A 16,520-nucleotide genomic window follows, 5' to 3' on the forward strand; every position below is an offset into this window, starting at 1 on the left:
AGAATGGGTTGATTCAATGCCCTAACTGTAAGTAATCAAACTGTTATGTTTGCTCATTCAAAGCTACTCAGTAGCAGGAAAAGGGGGGGAAACATTACACAACTTTGAGCGGGAGGCTGAATAGGGCATTAGATGTGAATTGTTTTTTTGGACCGGTCCTTGGGAAATATCAGATCATAGGTGGAAACATGTGTTCAGAAAGGCAGGGAGTAAAGGAAGAGGCTGTGGGTGCCAAAGCCAGACCAGAGCCAGCACCTCTTGTGAGACGCTGTTTGGAAAGTTGAGCGCGCTCAGTCCGCGCAGAGGGGCCAGTGACTGAGGTCACAGTGGACGTATAAGAAACAACGGTGTCGCCTGTTTGCAGTGATGCCTCATGGCTTTTTTTTTCTCTTTTCCTCCTTCCCTTCAAAAACCTCCCCATGTGGGTGGAGTTGGTTAAAGGGGAAAATCAACAATCAGTGTGTTGTTTTTTTCTTATATTTGACGACGAGAGTTTTGCAGGAGCATTAAATCATGTCTTACCTCAGAAGAGCTCTGTTTGAAACTGAGTGGTCCAGATCTTTCTTTTACTTCTTAGTATGTTATTATTTTTTTTAATTTCCTTTTCCCTCTTCCCATTACTCAGGACGTATCTCTGGCCTTGAAGAAGAGGTGAAAGAAGTGAAGTCTTCTCTCTCCAAGATTCAGACGGAAAAGAAACAGCTACAGGAGAAGCTCAATGACCTCGAGAAGGTTGGTTGTCATTTGGAATTGCTCATTTCCAATGTGAATTGAGACATTAAGGCTACATGTTCCTCCCTCTACCTTCAATTACACAATTCTAGATGCTGTTGACATTGTTGCGAAGCTCCATTCAATACGAAAACATTCCTATGAAATGATCAGAAAGCCTAATTTTTCCCCCCTTTGACTCTATAGGAGAAGAGCAACCAAGAGATTGAATTGACGTTCAAGCTCAAGTCGCTGCAGCAGAGTCTGGAGCAGGAAGAAGCAGAACACAAGGCCACCAAAGCCAAGCTCGCTGATAAAAACACCATCTACCAGTCCATCGAGGAGGCCAAGTCTGAGGCCTTACAAGGTGAGCAATCGGAAAGGACAAAAGTGTGAGAGATGATTGCAGGATTGATGAAAGTGTCAAGCTGAGTAAAAAAAAAGCTGTGTTTTACTTAGCTCACTGAAAGGTGGACTCCAGAGAAAGCCTGTTTGATTTAAACACTAAAACAAACACACCGCTTCCTTCCAGCTCCTTCAGAGGCTCTGCCCCTACATCGGCCTTGCCTTAGCATTAGCAACAGTAGTCTTCACCAACTACCTGTCCAATAGCATTGTTGTAACTAAAGTCACGAAACGCTGCCTGTTGCTGATTGGTTCGAAGAAGTGTTGACAAACTCAGTCTGACAAACCCGTTTACAGAGCCTGGGCTGTATAAAAACACAATTTTTTTTTTACAGTACAGACGAGTAGCAGACTGATTTCGACAAAATGTGTTTCGGAATAGAATCGCTGACTCCACCTTTAACACAGATGTTAAAATAATAAACACGAAAGAGCCCACTTATAAAAGATGAATGGCTAGGCCTTGGACAAATTGCAATCGCAAATAAACCTGGTTCATGTCCTTCAATTACACTAATTTGCTCTGATTATTCTTTAGGCACATGGTGCTCCAAGTAGGTTCAACAAAAGGGCAAAGCTGTTTTTTTTCAGTACTGGGCACAATAGCGTGTGGCTCAGGTTACCCTCCTGATGGCTTGGCTGGTTGTTTTGTTTGGGTCAGAGATGGAGAGCACCATGCAGGAGGAGCGCAGTGTGAAGCTCCAGGTGGAGGGCAAGCTGCTGAAACTAGAGAAGGACCACTCCCTGCTGGACTGTGACTACAAGCAGGCGCAACACAAACTGGACCAGCTGCAGGCACAGAAGGAGAAACTCTCCGATGAGGTGTGTTTCACTCTGTATAAATACCAGCCACCCATTGGCCCGCTAAGAAGTACCTCACACAAAGTATTTTCCCATTAACTGGATTGAACTAGTATGAGTTGAGTGTCAGTGCCATGTCAAGGAAAAATTAAAAATTAAACTATGATAATAAGGTTGTAATGTAAGAAAAAAGAAAACATAATTTAGGAAAACATTACGGTTACCGGATGGTGAGAGCGATTTAGTGGCAGCATCCCTGTTACCCACTGTAAGTCTGAAGTGTCTGGTAGTCAAGTTATTTAACTGATATTCAGACAAAATAAGCAATTGGAAACTGACACCTTGGGCTCTGATTCTTTGAAAATAATAATTTGTTGCAGGCCCTAACTCTTTATTCTGTGTGTGTGTGTGTGTGTGTGTGTGTGTGTGTGTGTGTGTGTGTGTGTGTGTGTGTGTGTGTGTGTGTGTGTGTGTGTGTGTGTGTGTGTGTGTGTGTGTGTGTGTGTGTGTGTGTGTGTGTGTGTGTGTGTGTGTGTGTGTGTGTGTGTGTGTGCATGCAGGTAAAGAGCCTGAGCTTGCGTCTGGAGCAGGAGATCCACACACGCAGCCTGAGCCAGAGTGATCTGAAGATGCAGAACCAGCAGGTGTCAGTGCTGCGCTCCTCAGAGAAACAGCTCAAACAGGAGCTCAACCACCTGATGGATATGAAGCAAGTCCTGGAGAAACAGACCCAGGAGCTACGCAGGTTAAAACACACACACACAACAACATAATGCAGCACCATGCATAGTGAACGTAAACCCTAAGGGTGTAGCGGTACACAAAAGTCACGCTTCGGTACATAACTCGGTTTGGAAGTCACTGTTTGGCTCGGTTCGGTTTGGTTCTCGGTTAAAATGAAAAATGGTACATGCAATAAGGTACATGTGTTTAAATAGTGAAATAATAGCATTTAAAGTGCAATTGCAGTTTTTACTACAATTCCAGCTTATCGGTATTTTTCTGCATTTAATAAAAGTAAATACTGCTGCGAACAACCAGGTTCTCCAATAAATAAAATACTTCTCAAATACAAAGTGCAAGTTCGGCACCGCAATCAAAACAAGCCTGTACAATCGGCATATTTACTCCATTTTGACACTATTTATGCTATATAATCACGGATCGCGGTTCACCTCTGGAACAATCCTAAAGCGTCTGTACCTTGAGGTTTCGGTACAAATACGTGTATTGTTTTACTGCTAGTTAACACACAATGCATCCGTTTTTTGTAATACTGTGGGCACATATTTGTCATATCTGATTTGGATGAAAGTGCTTGGGCTGTGGGAAGTGGGTGGGTTGTTGGCCAGCAGCAATGATTGACAAATTGTTGGTGTTGATCCAGGGAGAAGATGGAGGCGGGCGGCCAGCTGAAGGAATTGAAGGACCAACTGGAGGCAGAGCAGTATTTCACGGTAATAACACACATTTTTTTAAATTATTTTGTGCAACTTGTCTGCAAACAGTAAGGGAAGCAAAATATGTTGAAACACCGCACGGCTAACGTATATATAATGTAGTAAGACTGGCAAATGATCTAAATTGATAGCAAATTAATCGAATCCCCTACTGTGCCCTGCTTCCAAAAGACCCTTTACAAGACGCAAATCCGTGAGCTGAAGGACGAGTGTGATGAGAAGAATAAGCTGTGCCAAGCCATGCAGCGACGACTGACACAATACGATGACGAGAGGTAAAGGACAGTTACTGGTTTGTTCTAACCCTTTCATTTCCAGTCTGAACACTGTCACAGGAGACACCACGGCACTAAAATGACAGCTGAGGCTTTTAATTTGATTGGATTGTGTTTTTAACCAAAATACACATGAGACACAAGAAAATAGGACAAATTAAAGCATAAAGCACGTGACACAAACAAGGTGTTATGCATAAGACTGATGCATGACGTGTTATTAATATAATCAACACTCATATGGTGAGGTTTTAGAATTGGATGTCTACAATCTATTATATTGTCATTACAAAATCGATCTCGAGTAAGCTTGAATAGAAAGAGAAGAGCAGACGAGTAAGTTTATTCTCCATCCAAAATCTGCAATTGGAAATTAATTCAATAGTTTGCATTAAACTTCAATGTTTCACATTTAGGTTTGTGTTGTGGTTTTTTCCAGTCTTTCCTAATTAGTGTCATTCGCCTTCTGTGAATTCATGGCACAGTCGCAAGGGAGAAAAAACGACCTTTTACAGAATGAGTGTGAAGTTTAAGCAGATTAGCAAAGCAAATTAGCCAAATATCAAATCCTAATCAGTCTATTCTGACTGGCACAATAATGGGGGGGGGGGGGGATTCCATCAAGCAGGATTAAGCAAACGTCTATCTTATTTCGATAAATCAGGCCTAATTGCGTTCCATCAACGTGGCTTATAAGAATCCTAGCCTTGTAACCGTTGTTTTTTTTTTATACAGGTAAATCCCATTGAGACCGGAGACTCTTTTTCAAGGGAGAACTGATCCCATTTACACGTTAGCATTCACACACACATTCATACACCGATAGCAGGCTAACTATCGACATTCACAAGAGGCAAGGTGGGTAAAGTGTCTTGCCCAAGGATACAACAACTATGACACAGGGCGGGGATAGAACCACCAACCCTTCGATCATTGGCCGACCCGCTCTACCGCCTGAGCCACAGTCGCCCCCAAATTTCAATGTAATTTCGGCACGCCTGGCTTGAGTCAGACTTGATTAGACAAGACTGAACTGTGTTAGTTGAATGACTTTAGGCTTAATTTGGAGATGACACTTGGCTTTTACAGGTAGGCTTTCTTTAGCTACTTTGATGGAATAACCCCCAGCAGGGATTTTTGTAGTAAAAAATGTTTTGCCGGTTCCAGCACATGAATAATCCTGTCCTAACAGTTCCTCCTTTCCCTCTTCCCTCTTCATTCACAGGGATTCCCTGACCAACCAGCTGGAAGTCAGTCTGACCAAGGCCGACTCTGAGCAGCTGGCACGCTCCATCGCTGAGGAGCAATACTCTGACCTGGAGAAGGAGAAGATCATGAAGGAGCTGGAGATCAAAGACATGATGGCCAGACACAGACAGGAGCTCAGCGACAAGGAGGCCACCATCAGCTCGGTGAGATCACTGCAGTCCACACCTTCTTCAGTTGATTACACCCAGGAAGTTTTTCATAACACAGGAAGTATTTAAAGGTGGAGTCAGTGATTCTGGAGAACATTTGTTGTCAAAATCAGTGAGGATCTCCTCACAATCTGCTACCTGTTCCGTACTGTGTGTGCGCTGAAAAAATAATTCCAGTGTTAATACACAGCCTAGGCACTGTAAACGGACATGGTGCTAGCTATGATGGGCCCCTTTGTTAACATACCGTTTGTTACATACTAGTTTACAGAGTCTAGGCTGTGCATTAACACCAGATTGTTTTCAACCCACACACAGTACGGACAGGATGGTGAGGAGATATTAACTGGTTTTGACAAGGGATTTTGAGAACAAACATTCTTCAGAATTGCTGACTCCACCTTTAACTATTTTGAATAATTTGTTTGTTTGTTTGTCTGTTCAAGTTCCAATTTCAGTTTACTTTCATAAATAAATAAATAAATGTGTCTTGACCCATCAGCTACTTAAAGGAACCCTGCAGAGTTTTCTCGTAAACAAACAGATTAACGTAAATGTTTGCCAAGACTAACCAAACACAATGTGTCCCTCCTTGAGTTATAGCGAATGGGTTGAGTGCATTTCCTTCCTCATTTGTAAACATTTGTAAAAGACGAATACATCCATGTTTGCCAGCTTCCTTTTTCCTTCCTGTCTTTTGTTGGCAAAATGCTACCTTTTCTTTGGACATTACCGCCCCCCGGCTGTCCATCAGTGTAACAGCTTCAGGAAAAGGATTCAGGATCCTGCTCACTATAACATTGCTTTGTTGCTCTACCAGTGGTCAACAACTCCACAGGGTTACTTTGAATTCAGCGATTCTGGAGATTCTGTGTTGTCAATTTCCCTTTGTCAAAATCATGAAATATCTCCTCACCATCCGCTACCTGTCTTTACTGTGCCTAGGCTTTGTAAACTGGTATGTTGTTTGCTACGGTGGACCCCATTTGTTGATATACCCTTTGTTGACATACCAGTTTATAGAGCCCAGGCTTTGTATTGACACCAGATTTGTTTTCAGTGAACACACAGAATGGACAGGTAGCGGATCAGGAGGAGGTATTTACTTATATTGACAAGGTGATTTGGACAAAATTAAAAAGCCTTCTCCAGAATTGCTGTATCCACCTATTTAATTGGATGAATAGCAATTAATGAAATGTCTTCAGCTAGCGATCCAGATGTAAAATGTTGGATTAAAAGTGAAGACAAGCATTGACAGCCGCTGCAGAAAAATCACAGTAGAGCAAATAAAACATTTCTTTTCATTTCATTTATTTATTACGGCTCACGGCCATAGCACATGGCATGGAGCACACAATTCAAATAAAATCATTACAAACAAACAATGGTGTACGGCAAGGACAAAACAGAAACAAAACAAAACAAAAACATTACTTAAACAATGGCAGGACATTTCTCAAAAAGGCACCTGTTTTAACAATAACCCCTGTTTTTTCTGACCTTAAAAGCAAAATCAATTTTATCTGATATGGAAAATAAACATAATATTTTGGCAGGTATTTTTCTCTATAGTACACTACATTTACATTTTTACACTAAAAAAGAACACGATATTCATCACCAACACAATTGGAATCGCAGAGGTTGCAAAATATTTCACTTCTTTTTAGCCCTTTGTACCTTCCAGTGACTTTGGGTATTCTGGTGTTAAAATTACATATAGCCTGCCTGGACAAAACAGAAATAACAACAAGAGACCACTGACGTACATCTGTTTTCAAATGAAATCTAAAATGTATGTGTTTGCTATAATTGTCCACAGCTGGAAGAGTCCAACCGCACTCTGACGGTGGACGTGGCCAACCTGGCCAGCGAGAAAGAGGAGCTCAACAACCAGCTGAAAGACATGGTGCAGCGTGAGTGGCATTTTGAGTTAACGAGCGCCCTGTCGTGAGAACGGGGGAAAAAATTAACTTTCCCCTCAGTCCAGTGTTAGAAAAATCTGTCCTCCGAATGATTCATGGGGAGAAGGCTGTTATCAAAATGTCATCTAAAATAGCTATTAATGTTCCATCAGGGAACCAATTGTCTGTAGAAACAGCAGGATATTGCTATCGAAACTTTTCTAAGTTATGCGTTATGTCTGTAAAACTTATGGTGAGTCAAAAATGCGTGTGATATTGATATTCTTTTGTGCTATTCATGCAGAGGTCCAGGTGGTGAAGGTGGAGGAGAAGAACATGAACTCGCTCAAAGTCTCCTTTGAAAAGCAGTTGCAGAATGAAAGGACGCTGAAAATTCAGGTGTGTGTGTGTGTGTGTGTGTGTGTGTGTGTCTGGGCGCCTACACAGTGTCTAGTAAAGCCTGGGATATTTTCTATACTCTCTCTCTCTCCACATCTCTGTTATGTTTTATCAATCATCGTCCAGAATAACGTTCAGCTGCAGGCTTGTGTTGATCTCGGGTGGCAAAATAACTCATACCTAAAGCAATTTTTTTTTTTTTTAAATCCATCCTGCAGCGACTTTGATATCACTGTTGGCTTTCCCTGTGCAATGGGTGAGTTTTTAAGGGTTTATTTTGAAATCTCAATGAAACTGTTTTGCGAACTCTTCCGCAGGCCGTCAACAAACTGGCCGAGGTGATTTACAAGAGGATCCCGTCTCAAGGAGGCGTGCGGGGCACAGACACCGAGGTGCACAGGAAGGAGAAGGAGAACAGGAAGCTGCAGCTGGAGCTCCGGTCGGAGAAGGAGAAATTCAACAGCACCATCATCAAATACCAGAGAGAGATGACAGAGATGCAGGCGGTCAGTATATATATATACGCCCACACTGCACACTGGAATACCCAAAAACACCTTGAATATACAATATACTGCCATGTTTACCCCCCCAAAAAAAATATTTAATTTATCTTTATTGCTTATTCAATTCCTTATTTAGATTTTGCAGGATCTGTATGAGATACTCTAGATAACAAGTTGACGTTAAATTATTTTACTTTATTAATATGCATGATTTAATAATAAGGTTGTTGATCTTCCCTGTGAGTCATCAATTATCTACAGAGATTTCACATTTAAAGCAGCTCCAGACACGTACTGTAGGAGGAGGATTCCCTATTCGGATCGAAAGTAGCGGCCCAAAAGGCCATGATTATTAATTAGTATTATAGTAATGTCTTTATTTTATATACTATGCTTCCAAATTTGTTCCAAGAAACCGAATCAACGTCATTTCCCCCATTTTTGTCCTTACAAAGACAAATATTTAGGAGTTTGAATTATTACTCTGCCTCGCCAAGAAACACTGGGAAGAAACTTGAACATTGGATTGAGGGAACTTACTCACACTTTCATTACAGGGGAGAATCAATGCCCTTCAAAATAGTTTTGCTTCAGATATTTAATTAGGTGTTCTTTTTTAAATATATTTGTATTGCTTTATAAAAGATTAAAATCTAATTAGATGAAATACCCACATTTTGGAGAATCTAACATTAGCTTCCTTCAATGCACTGTTCTATGCCTTTGCTATTACCTGGTTCCATATCCAAATTAGTTTTGGAAACTGTGGTTTATAATTTACCTGACTAAAGCTTACAACAACAACAACAACAACAAAACAGACCTTGACCTGCATTTAAAACCCTGTTCATGTCTGTTATCCAGCTGATAGCAGAGGAGAACCAGGTGCGTATGGACCTGCAGCTGGCGTTGGACAGTAAGGACAGCGACATAGAGCAGCTTCGTTGCCGGCTTCCCTCCCTGGACTCTGGCTCTCTGGATGACCCTATGGCTGACGGATACCCAGGTAGAACAGGGAGACTTAACCCCTCACACTCATATATATCCTATAACTGGGCACCAACGTGTACAATCAAATGCTCAAATCCAATTCAAATATACTCCTGCATGTACTATCTGCATTCCTCAGCCTTCCTTCAGTTTCCTTTTTGTTTTCACTTTGAGTCTCTTTGTCTTCCAGGCCAATAGTTTTTGACCTTTTTCCCCATCTTTATCCTTCCTTCCTTTATCGTCCTCCTTTTGCTTTCCCCTTCATTTCACCTCCTCTCCTCTCTCTTCCGGGTCTGACGCAGTGCGCATAACTCACTCCCACACCTCCGAATCAATGTCCTTCACCTACCAGCGCACACACAAATCGGTCTGCATCGACACTCGGCCCAACCTTCGCTCGGCTCACACTCTCTTTGATTCTGACTCTGACGATGACCAAGAGTGTGACGGGCGGTTGGAGCAGGGCCCCTGTCCCCTGGCCCTCACCCACCAACAGCCTCCCGGGCCTGAATCCGCAGGTGACCCTGCATGGTGCTTCAAAATAAAAGGGGATTAAAATGAAAGCTCTCCTTTATCTAACACTGGTTTATAACATGTATCCATCAAAATATTTCCAGTGTTTTTAAATGAGAAGGGGAAAGAAATATCCCCCCTCAACCTTGGTTCATGTTCAACCCTGCAAAGTTAACAGTTAATTCCTCTACTCTACTGTTGACTCTGTCTCTGCTGTGCTTTAATCCTCTCTAATGCTCACTGGACACGATGATACTCACAGCTTGATGTTTGCTTGCTTCGTTCAAATTTATTCCACTGCAAAAGATAAGCGATGTTTGTGTTTGGAATTTTTTACCCAGGCTATAAAAAATAAAAAGCTCCCCATTTTAGTTTATTTATCCTCACCAGAACTCTTGCCAAATTGTGTGCTGTATAGTAGCCTGTATTCCTTATAACTGTTATACAGTAGTTCCCACTGAAAAGTCTTCTGCTAAACCAAGTAAAAAAGCTTCCTGACGCTTGCTCTTTTGTTGTAAGCAAGGACGTGATGTGTGTCTGTATTAAGGAAATTGCGACCAAAGTTTCAAAATGTCAAGGTGTTCTTTTAAGTGTTTCACATGATTAGAAGCGGTTCTCCTCTGTGTGGTAACATCTTCCTGTTTTTTCGTTCTCTCTCTGCAAACTAGACTACAGGCCAAAGGGTTGGATTTCACTTCCTACCAAGAACACCAAGCGTTTTGGCTGGGACAAAAAAGTAATGTACCGCACCATTTCTTTTTTCTTGTGTCTACGGATTTTTTTTTCTTAGTAATAGCCATTTACCACTGAGTCATTTCCCCCATGTTTCCCTTTCCTTTACAGTTTGTAGTTGTGAGCAGTAAGAAGATCCTCTTCTACAACAGTGAACTGGACCACGAGCAGGCCAACCCTTTCATGACCCTGGACATCAAGTGAGTCATTCAAAGCAACGTTTTGTAAAACCAAGGATAGATTCAAATAAGATTAGAGTAGTTTCTTTCAGTAGTAACAACTCTTTTTTCTTCAAGAGTCTATATCATAGAGAGCAACACAAATAAAACACACAATAAAAACAAAAGACAGACTTTGAATTAGCAGTGAAAAGTGACAACTTGAAATTAGCTGAATGAAATCAGGGCAAAGTATATGACCAAAACATGACCAGACAAATTATTTAAAGGAGGAAACTGACTCATTATAGCACACTGTATCTTGCTGCTGCTACACACGGAACTGCCCGTTACTGATTACCGTCGAGATCATTTCTTTCAGGGGATTCTTAGTCTAGATGAGGTTCTATACAGAAGCCATAACTTAACTCTGTCGTCTCTCTCTCCCTCCTACAGTAAGCTGTTTCATGTGCGACCCGTCACTCACACAGATGTGTACCGTGCGGATGCCAAAGAAATTCCGAGGATATTTCAGGTAATAAGCCACCTTCTCCTTCGGGTTCCCCTCTCCATGTGGTCCAATAACAAACCACAAATGTATTATCTCAATGTTCTTCTTTTTCTTTTCAACCCAGATCCTATATGCCAACGAGGGCGAGTTTAAACGTGAACAGGAGTCTGTAGTGGAGGCGACGCAGGGTGGCGATCGCTCCTCCTTCATCAGCCACAAGGGCCACGAGTTCATCCTCACGCTCTACCACTTCCCCTCCAGCTGCGAGGCCTGCGCCCGCCCGCTCTGGCACGTCTTCAAGCCGCCGCCGGCCCTCGAGTGCCGCCGCTGCCACACCAAGTGCCACAAAGACCACCTGGACAGAAAGGAGGAGGTTATTGTGCCATGCAAGGGTCAGTGTGCTCGCCCAAGAGTTTAATATACAGCCCTTCATGTATGCCATGGAACCAGAATGTTCCCCCCCCCCCAACATTAAGATGGAATACATTTATTTGGATGCACACCTGCAAAAGGTGGTCTAATTAGTTACAGAAGAAGAACATCACCACCTGTTGGGCATGTTTTACGCAACCGCCATTTGCTTTGGCTATATGACTTTAGAAACATACTATAGTAGATTTCAATTAAGAAGTGCAACCAGGAAATCATTTTATTAATATTTTATTTATCTACAGTTTGATTGGTTTAATAATTGTTTAAACTATGAAATGCCCCAGAGGATGTATTCGAATAGCTTGTTTTGTCCAACTAACAATTATATTACAACAAGTATATACAAATACATTCTATAAAAAAAAATATAGAAAACAGAGAAAAGCAGAAACGTTGTCATAGTATAAAAGCTGGATCCAGAATATGTTTGCAATTTTTTGCTTTTTGAAAATAAATCATTTTTCGTACCAAATGAAAAGCCACAGAAGCATTTTCCCAGCCCTTGTTAAAAAGTGAGTATCCCTTCTCATCCGTGCCCTGTTTCTAATCTATCTATTTATTTATTTCTCTCTTCAACAGTGAACTATGACATGTCCACTGCCAAAGAGCTGCTTCTGCTGACCAGCTCTCAGGAGGAGCAGCAGCGTTGGATCAGTTACCTCCTCAAACACATCCCGAGGAAGAACTCCACCCTGAGTCCTCCCTCTGTAGCACAGCCGCGCGGCTCTCCTGAAGCCAGGCCGCGCTCCTCTCCACGTAGCTCCCCGCACGTCTCTCCCAGGGGATCGCCCCGCATGTCTGCCCACCGCGGGGCCATCAAGATCCAGCCCAGCGGCAGACAACAGCAGCAGTCGCCATCGGGGAAGCCCAGGTAAAGTTCAACGGAATCCTTAAAAAAAGCTTTTACAGCTTACGCCCATATTAAAGGTATAGTCAGTGATTCTGGAGAATGCTTCTTTTCAAAATCACTTTTTGTAAATGTATCTATCTCCTCATCGGCTACCGGACCGTACTGTGTGTGTGTGTGCAAGGAAATTTGGTGTTAATACACAGCCAAGGCTATGTAAACTGGTATGTAAGCAAACGGTATGTAAACAAAGAGGGCCCACTGTAGCTAGCAAAATGCCTGTTTACAGAGCCTAGGCTGTGTATTAACACTGACATTTTTTTCAGTGCACACACTGTACAGGTAGCAGATCATGAGGAGATATTCACTGATATTGACAAAGTGGTTTTGACAACAGGCATTCTCAAGAACCGCTGACTGGGCCTTTTACATGACTGCTTACAATAACAGTAAGGCTCATTATGTTTAGTTCTTATTTAACCCACAAAATCTAATATTCACATGGCAATATAATATTGGCTATGTGGACAAAATATGAGCGAGAGAGAAAATGTCCCCCTGAAAAAGGTTTATGAATACAACTATGACTTGAGGAATATGTAATGTCAAAATCTTATAGCTATATTCACTTTTTTCGGGAGCATTGATTAAGTGTTCGGGCAGGTTTTTCCTCTATACAGATTGTTGTAGGTGTCATTGATTTGATTGTTAAAAAAGTGAAAATCAGATAAGAAATACTGGTTAATGTTTTTTTTTTAAATACAATGTACACCGCATGGTCATTTTAAAAATGTTTACTATTAGGAATCATGGTACTATCAGCAGCCCAATTGTGTTTTCTACCAATGTTTCTCTTAATTTCCCTTTTATAACCGAGGCCCCACAAGATAACTTGATTTATTGTAAACTGCAGTGATCTGTGTCCTTTTACACTTTTTGTTTAACAAAATCAAAGGTGAAATATTTTAATCTGCGCCTATCTTTTACAAAGAGACAATGTATTTTTTTTTGTTACAATTACGTTTAGTAAACAATCAAAACACCTTACCAAATTCTTGTCTTGGTTGATGATTCTCGATCATGTTCTGTTGAAAGGGGCCCAAAGCTTTGGCTGTCACAGGCTGCTTTGCTTTTTAACATGAGTCCTAAATCATTTGCATGTATCTTACCCTATATGCAACACAAAAGCTCCAATGTGGTGTATGGAACAGCATCAGTAGCTGCCTAATTGAGTAGGAAATGGCACCAATATATTCACTAACTGTATCCGTCTCATTTTGTATGATTTATCAGGACACTTAGCTGTCAAAGTTTGCTTTCTCAGCCTCAACCTAACTTGGCTCTTATCCCCCAGCACTGGCCCCATGCTGCGTATCATCTTCCACTGACCTTTGACCTCTCCACCTCTGACCCTACCATTCTAATGTCTCTCATGCTGGGAGGCTGTAAGTAGCAGAGCTTGTGGCAACCATCCGCCCTCCATGTTACTGTACTGCTGTGTCCTATTAACGTCATAACATTTTAACAAGCAGCTTTGTTCAATGAACTACTCACAGCTCTATACTGCCCCCTGGGGAACTTGACTTGTATTCCCAAAACCGCTATTGAAGCGTGTAATGCGTTGGACCCCACATTGAAACTCATACTTAAATTTTCAGGTTGCTTGAGTTTGGCCTGAAAGGTTGGAGTTGGTCGTTGGATGATGTCGATATTGATGATGTCGATATTGATGATGATGATGATGATATGTTCTTCATAAGGAAGTGAAGGAGGGGGCACAGAGGGTAACTGAACCTCTGCATGTGTGTTTGCAGTTTTGAGGAGGCCTTAATGTGACCAGAAGCATGTTGTTTTTGTGTGATTCTCTAAGTTATACAGTTGAGTGGAAAATGTGATTTCAGTGTTTGGACTTTGTTGCTGTTACAAGAATAGTTTAAAATGTGCTTGATGTACATGCTTCTTGCACACAAAAAAACAGATAGATTTGGGGAAAATTGAGGTGCATGTTTGCAAGGAGTTTTTCATTTTACGAAATATACTGATTTGGTTTCTTGTTGAGAGTTACGTTAGAAGACTGATACAGCAGACAGGTGATTTGATTTGCAAGGCTCAGCATGAATAACTGAAACAGGGGAATAATATGGTCTGGCTCTGTCCAAAGGTAACACAATTTGCCACTGTGTTTCCTTAACAACAATGTAAAAACTAATAATTACTCTATTATATAAGCCCAGCATTTATGATAAGCTAATTTATGCTAACCATGTTGCCATAGTAACATGAGAGTGGCTTCAATCTTCTCATCAATGTCTCTTCAGCAAATAAGCGTATTTCCCCAAATGTGCTTTCATATTGTACTTCTTGCCACCGTGCAGACCGAGATTATTCCCATATCCGTCTGGTTTGTATGCCTTTTACCCGTGCATTGTGTGGATGCTGAATTGCTTCCTTGGTGTAATATGTGTGGATTTTGTGTGGGTGTACCTTTGAAATCCAGCCATTCTGTTGGTAGCATCCCAGGTTTTCACATCACATTCTTTCTTTTTCTCTTCCTCTCTTCACAGTTAACCCCGGCCCATCAAAGATGTGTATTTTCATCTTTGCGGATTCATGGCCAAAGTCTGGAGGCAGTGTCTACATGGGACATTTTTTTTTTCAGAGAAGTAGACTGAAAAAAATGAATTTAAAAATGCTATTCACGGACAGCTAGTTAACAGAAGCTGGCTGTCGTCATGAGAACTGGGTCTGTTTTTGTCATTTTAAATAGAGAAAAATGAGCAGTATCAATATAAGACTTGAGATTTCCTTTTTTTCTGTCAAGAAAAACACCAAAAAGGAGAAACCTCAGCTCAACACTCGCTGATTAAAACTGCCTCGTGTGATGATCATAATGACGAACATATGGACATTTTATTCTGTCAGATGCAGTGACTCACATGGATTTGTGTTTGTGAGGTGTTAGGCATGTGTGTTTGAACATTTGTACATAGGATTAAGTGGTCTTTCTGTGTATTGTAACACAGAGAGTGTAGCTCATAGTACATGATTGTTTTATTTGTATGGATATCAGTCAGCAGCACATTATTATGGTGGCCCTGAAGGTCACAAACACAATGACATTTCAGAAAACACAACAAAATGACAGAAAACGGAACCACATTTCACTAAACACGACATGACAGAAATCACTTTAAACCACTTTTAACATTTCACAAAACATTTCACAAACCATAATTCAATTAAGGTCACGAGTATCCCTACACCTACATTTTAAACATACTTTTAACTATTGGTATCATAGCCCTACGGTCTAGTGATCTGAATGGTCATCATTAAAACATTGGTAAATTGGGCAACCCTGCTTTGGCTCAGTGGGTAGAGTGCATGCTGTATGAAGTCCTCATGTCCACTATACTGTGTTCTATCAAATAGTAAAGTGAAAACAAAACTCCCTAGAAAATTGGTAAATTGTAAGTCTATTTGTGAAGCATATTTTATGTAGAGGCAATTAAAAGTGCTTTAAGGAAGACTAACAAGTACAAAATGATTTTAATTATTAAAGGACGGTCACAAGGAGCGGCGAGTCCCCAATATGAGCCAATTTTACTTCAACACTCTTATTATTGAACTGGGGGGCGGGGGGGACACATTTGTTTAATAATGAAGAACAAAGCTGTATTCATGAAATGGACGGTCAAAACCACATAACATTCAGTCCAGAGCAAGGCATTATGGGAAATGGGCTGTCCCTTGATTATCTTTTCATCCATCCATTCATCAGGGCTTTTTATGTAGCCAGGGTACGTGCACTAAGTCAGGCTTTTCAGGCCCCGCATTGAGAACTGCCTCAGTGGAACGACTCAAGGCTTAATTGGGAGATGATGCTAGTATCATATCAACCTGGCTTTTTTCAGGTAGGCCTGGCTTTCTTTAGCTACTTTGATGGAATACCCCCCAGGTCTGACAGAGTATAAACGTACAGCCAAACAGCGTGTCGGCTGGCTTGACCGCAGTGGATTCTGTATTGTTGTGTTTTATGAAATGTTGTGTTTTTGACCTTCACGGCCACCATACATTATACAGTATATACAGAACTTGTCCTCTAAATGAGTTCACAGTCATGAGTGCAACATGAGGCAGAATAATGTGAAATAAAATATATGTGTTTTTTTTTCTTTTCACCATTCATGAATAATTGAAATAAACTGATACCCTGAGAATTCATTTTTCACGAATTGTCTTTAATCTTTGTGTGTGATGTAGGCTATTACAAAGCTGTAAAAGAAAATTCAAGTTCATAGAAAATGAAATGTAGAGAATACTAAAGGGATGTCAATAGATAAACCACACAAAGGGAGACACTGAGATCAATGTAGACTCCTTGTTGCACATGCACATCACCGACAGTATACAGAATTGTTTTAGAAATACTGCGGTGATCTTCCATAGGTGTTC

General features: G+C 41.2%; 1 protein-coding gene across 1 annotated transcript in view; it reads left to right on the forward strand.

Moving 5' to 3' along the window:
* Positions 1-16,289, forward strand: part of LOC307265851 (rho-associated protein kinase 2-like) — a 37,763-nt gene extending 21,474 nt beyond the window's left edge. The window contains exons 16-32 of the mRNA XM_080047669.1: positions 626-732; positions 919-1,078; positions 1,778-1,938; positions 2,478-2,662; positions 3,305-3,374; positions 3,549-3,652; positions 4,878-5,064; positions 6,896-6,989; positions 7,282-7,376; positions 7,694-7,882; positions 8,747-8,888; positions 10,054-10,121; positions 10,229-10,317; positions 10,732-10,810; positions 10,911-11,178; positions 11,798-12,089; positions 14,630-16,289. Coding sequence (XP_079903795.1) covers positions 626-732; positions 919-1,078; positions 1,778-1,938; positions 2,478-2,662; positions 3,305-3,374; positions 3,549-3,652; positions 4,878-5,064; positions 6,896-6,989; positions 7,282-7,376; positions 7,694-7,882; positions 8,747-8,888; positions 10,054-10,121; positions 10,229-10,317; positions 10,732-10,810; positions 10,911-11,178; positions 11,798-12,089; positions 14,630-14,633 — 2,294 coding nt within the window. The 3' untranslated portion in view covers positions 14,634-16,289. The remainder of the gene's footprint in view (positions 1-625; positions 733-918; positions 1,079-1,777; positions 1,939-2,477; positions 2,663-3,304; positions 3,375-3,548; positions 3,653-4,877; positions 5,065-6,895; positions 6,990-7,281; positions 7,377-7,693; positions 7,883-8,746; positions 8,889-10,053; positions 10,122-10,228; positions 10,318-10,731; positions 10,811-10,910; positions 11,179-11,797; positions 12,090-14,629) is intronic.
* Positions 16,290-16,520: the final 231 nt, after the last annotated feature.

This window comes from Ammodytes marinus, assembly GCF_949987685.1.
Source record: "Ammodytes marinus genome assembly, chromosome: 19".
NCBI classification, from domain to species: domain Eukaryota; kingdom Metazoa; phylum Chordata; class Actinopteri; order Uranoscopiformes; family Ammodytidae; genus Ammodytes; species Ammodytes marinus.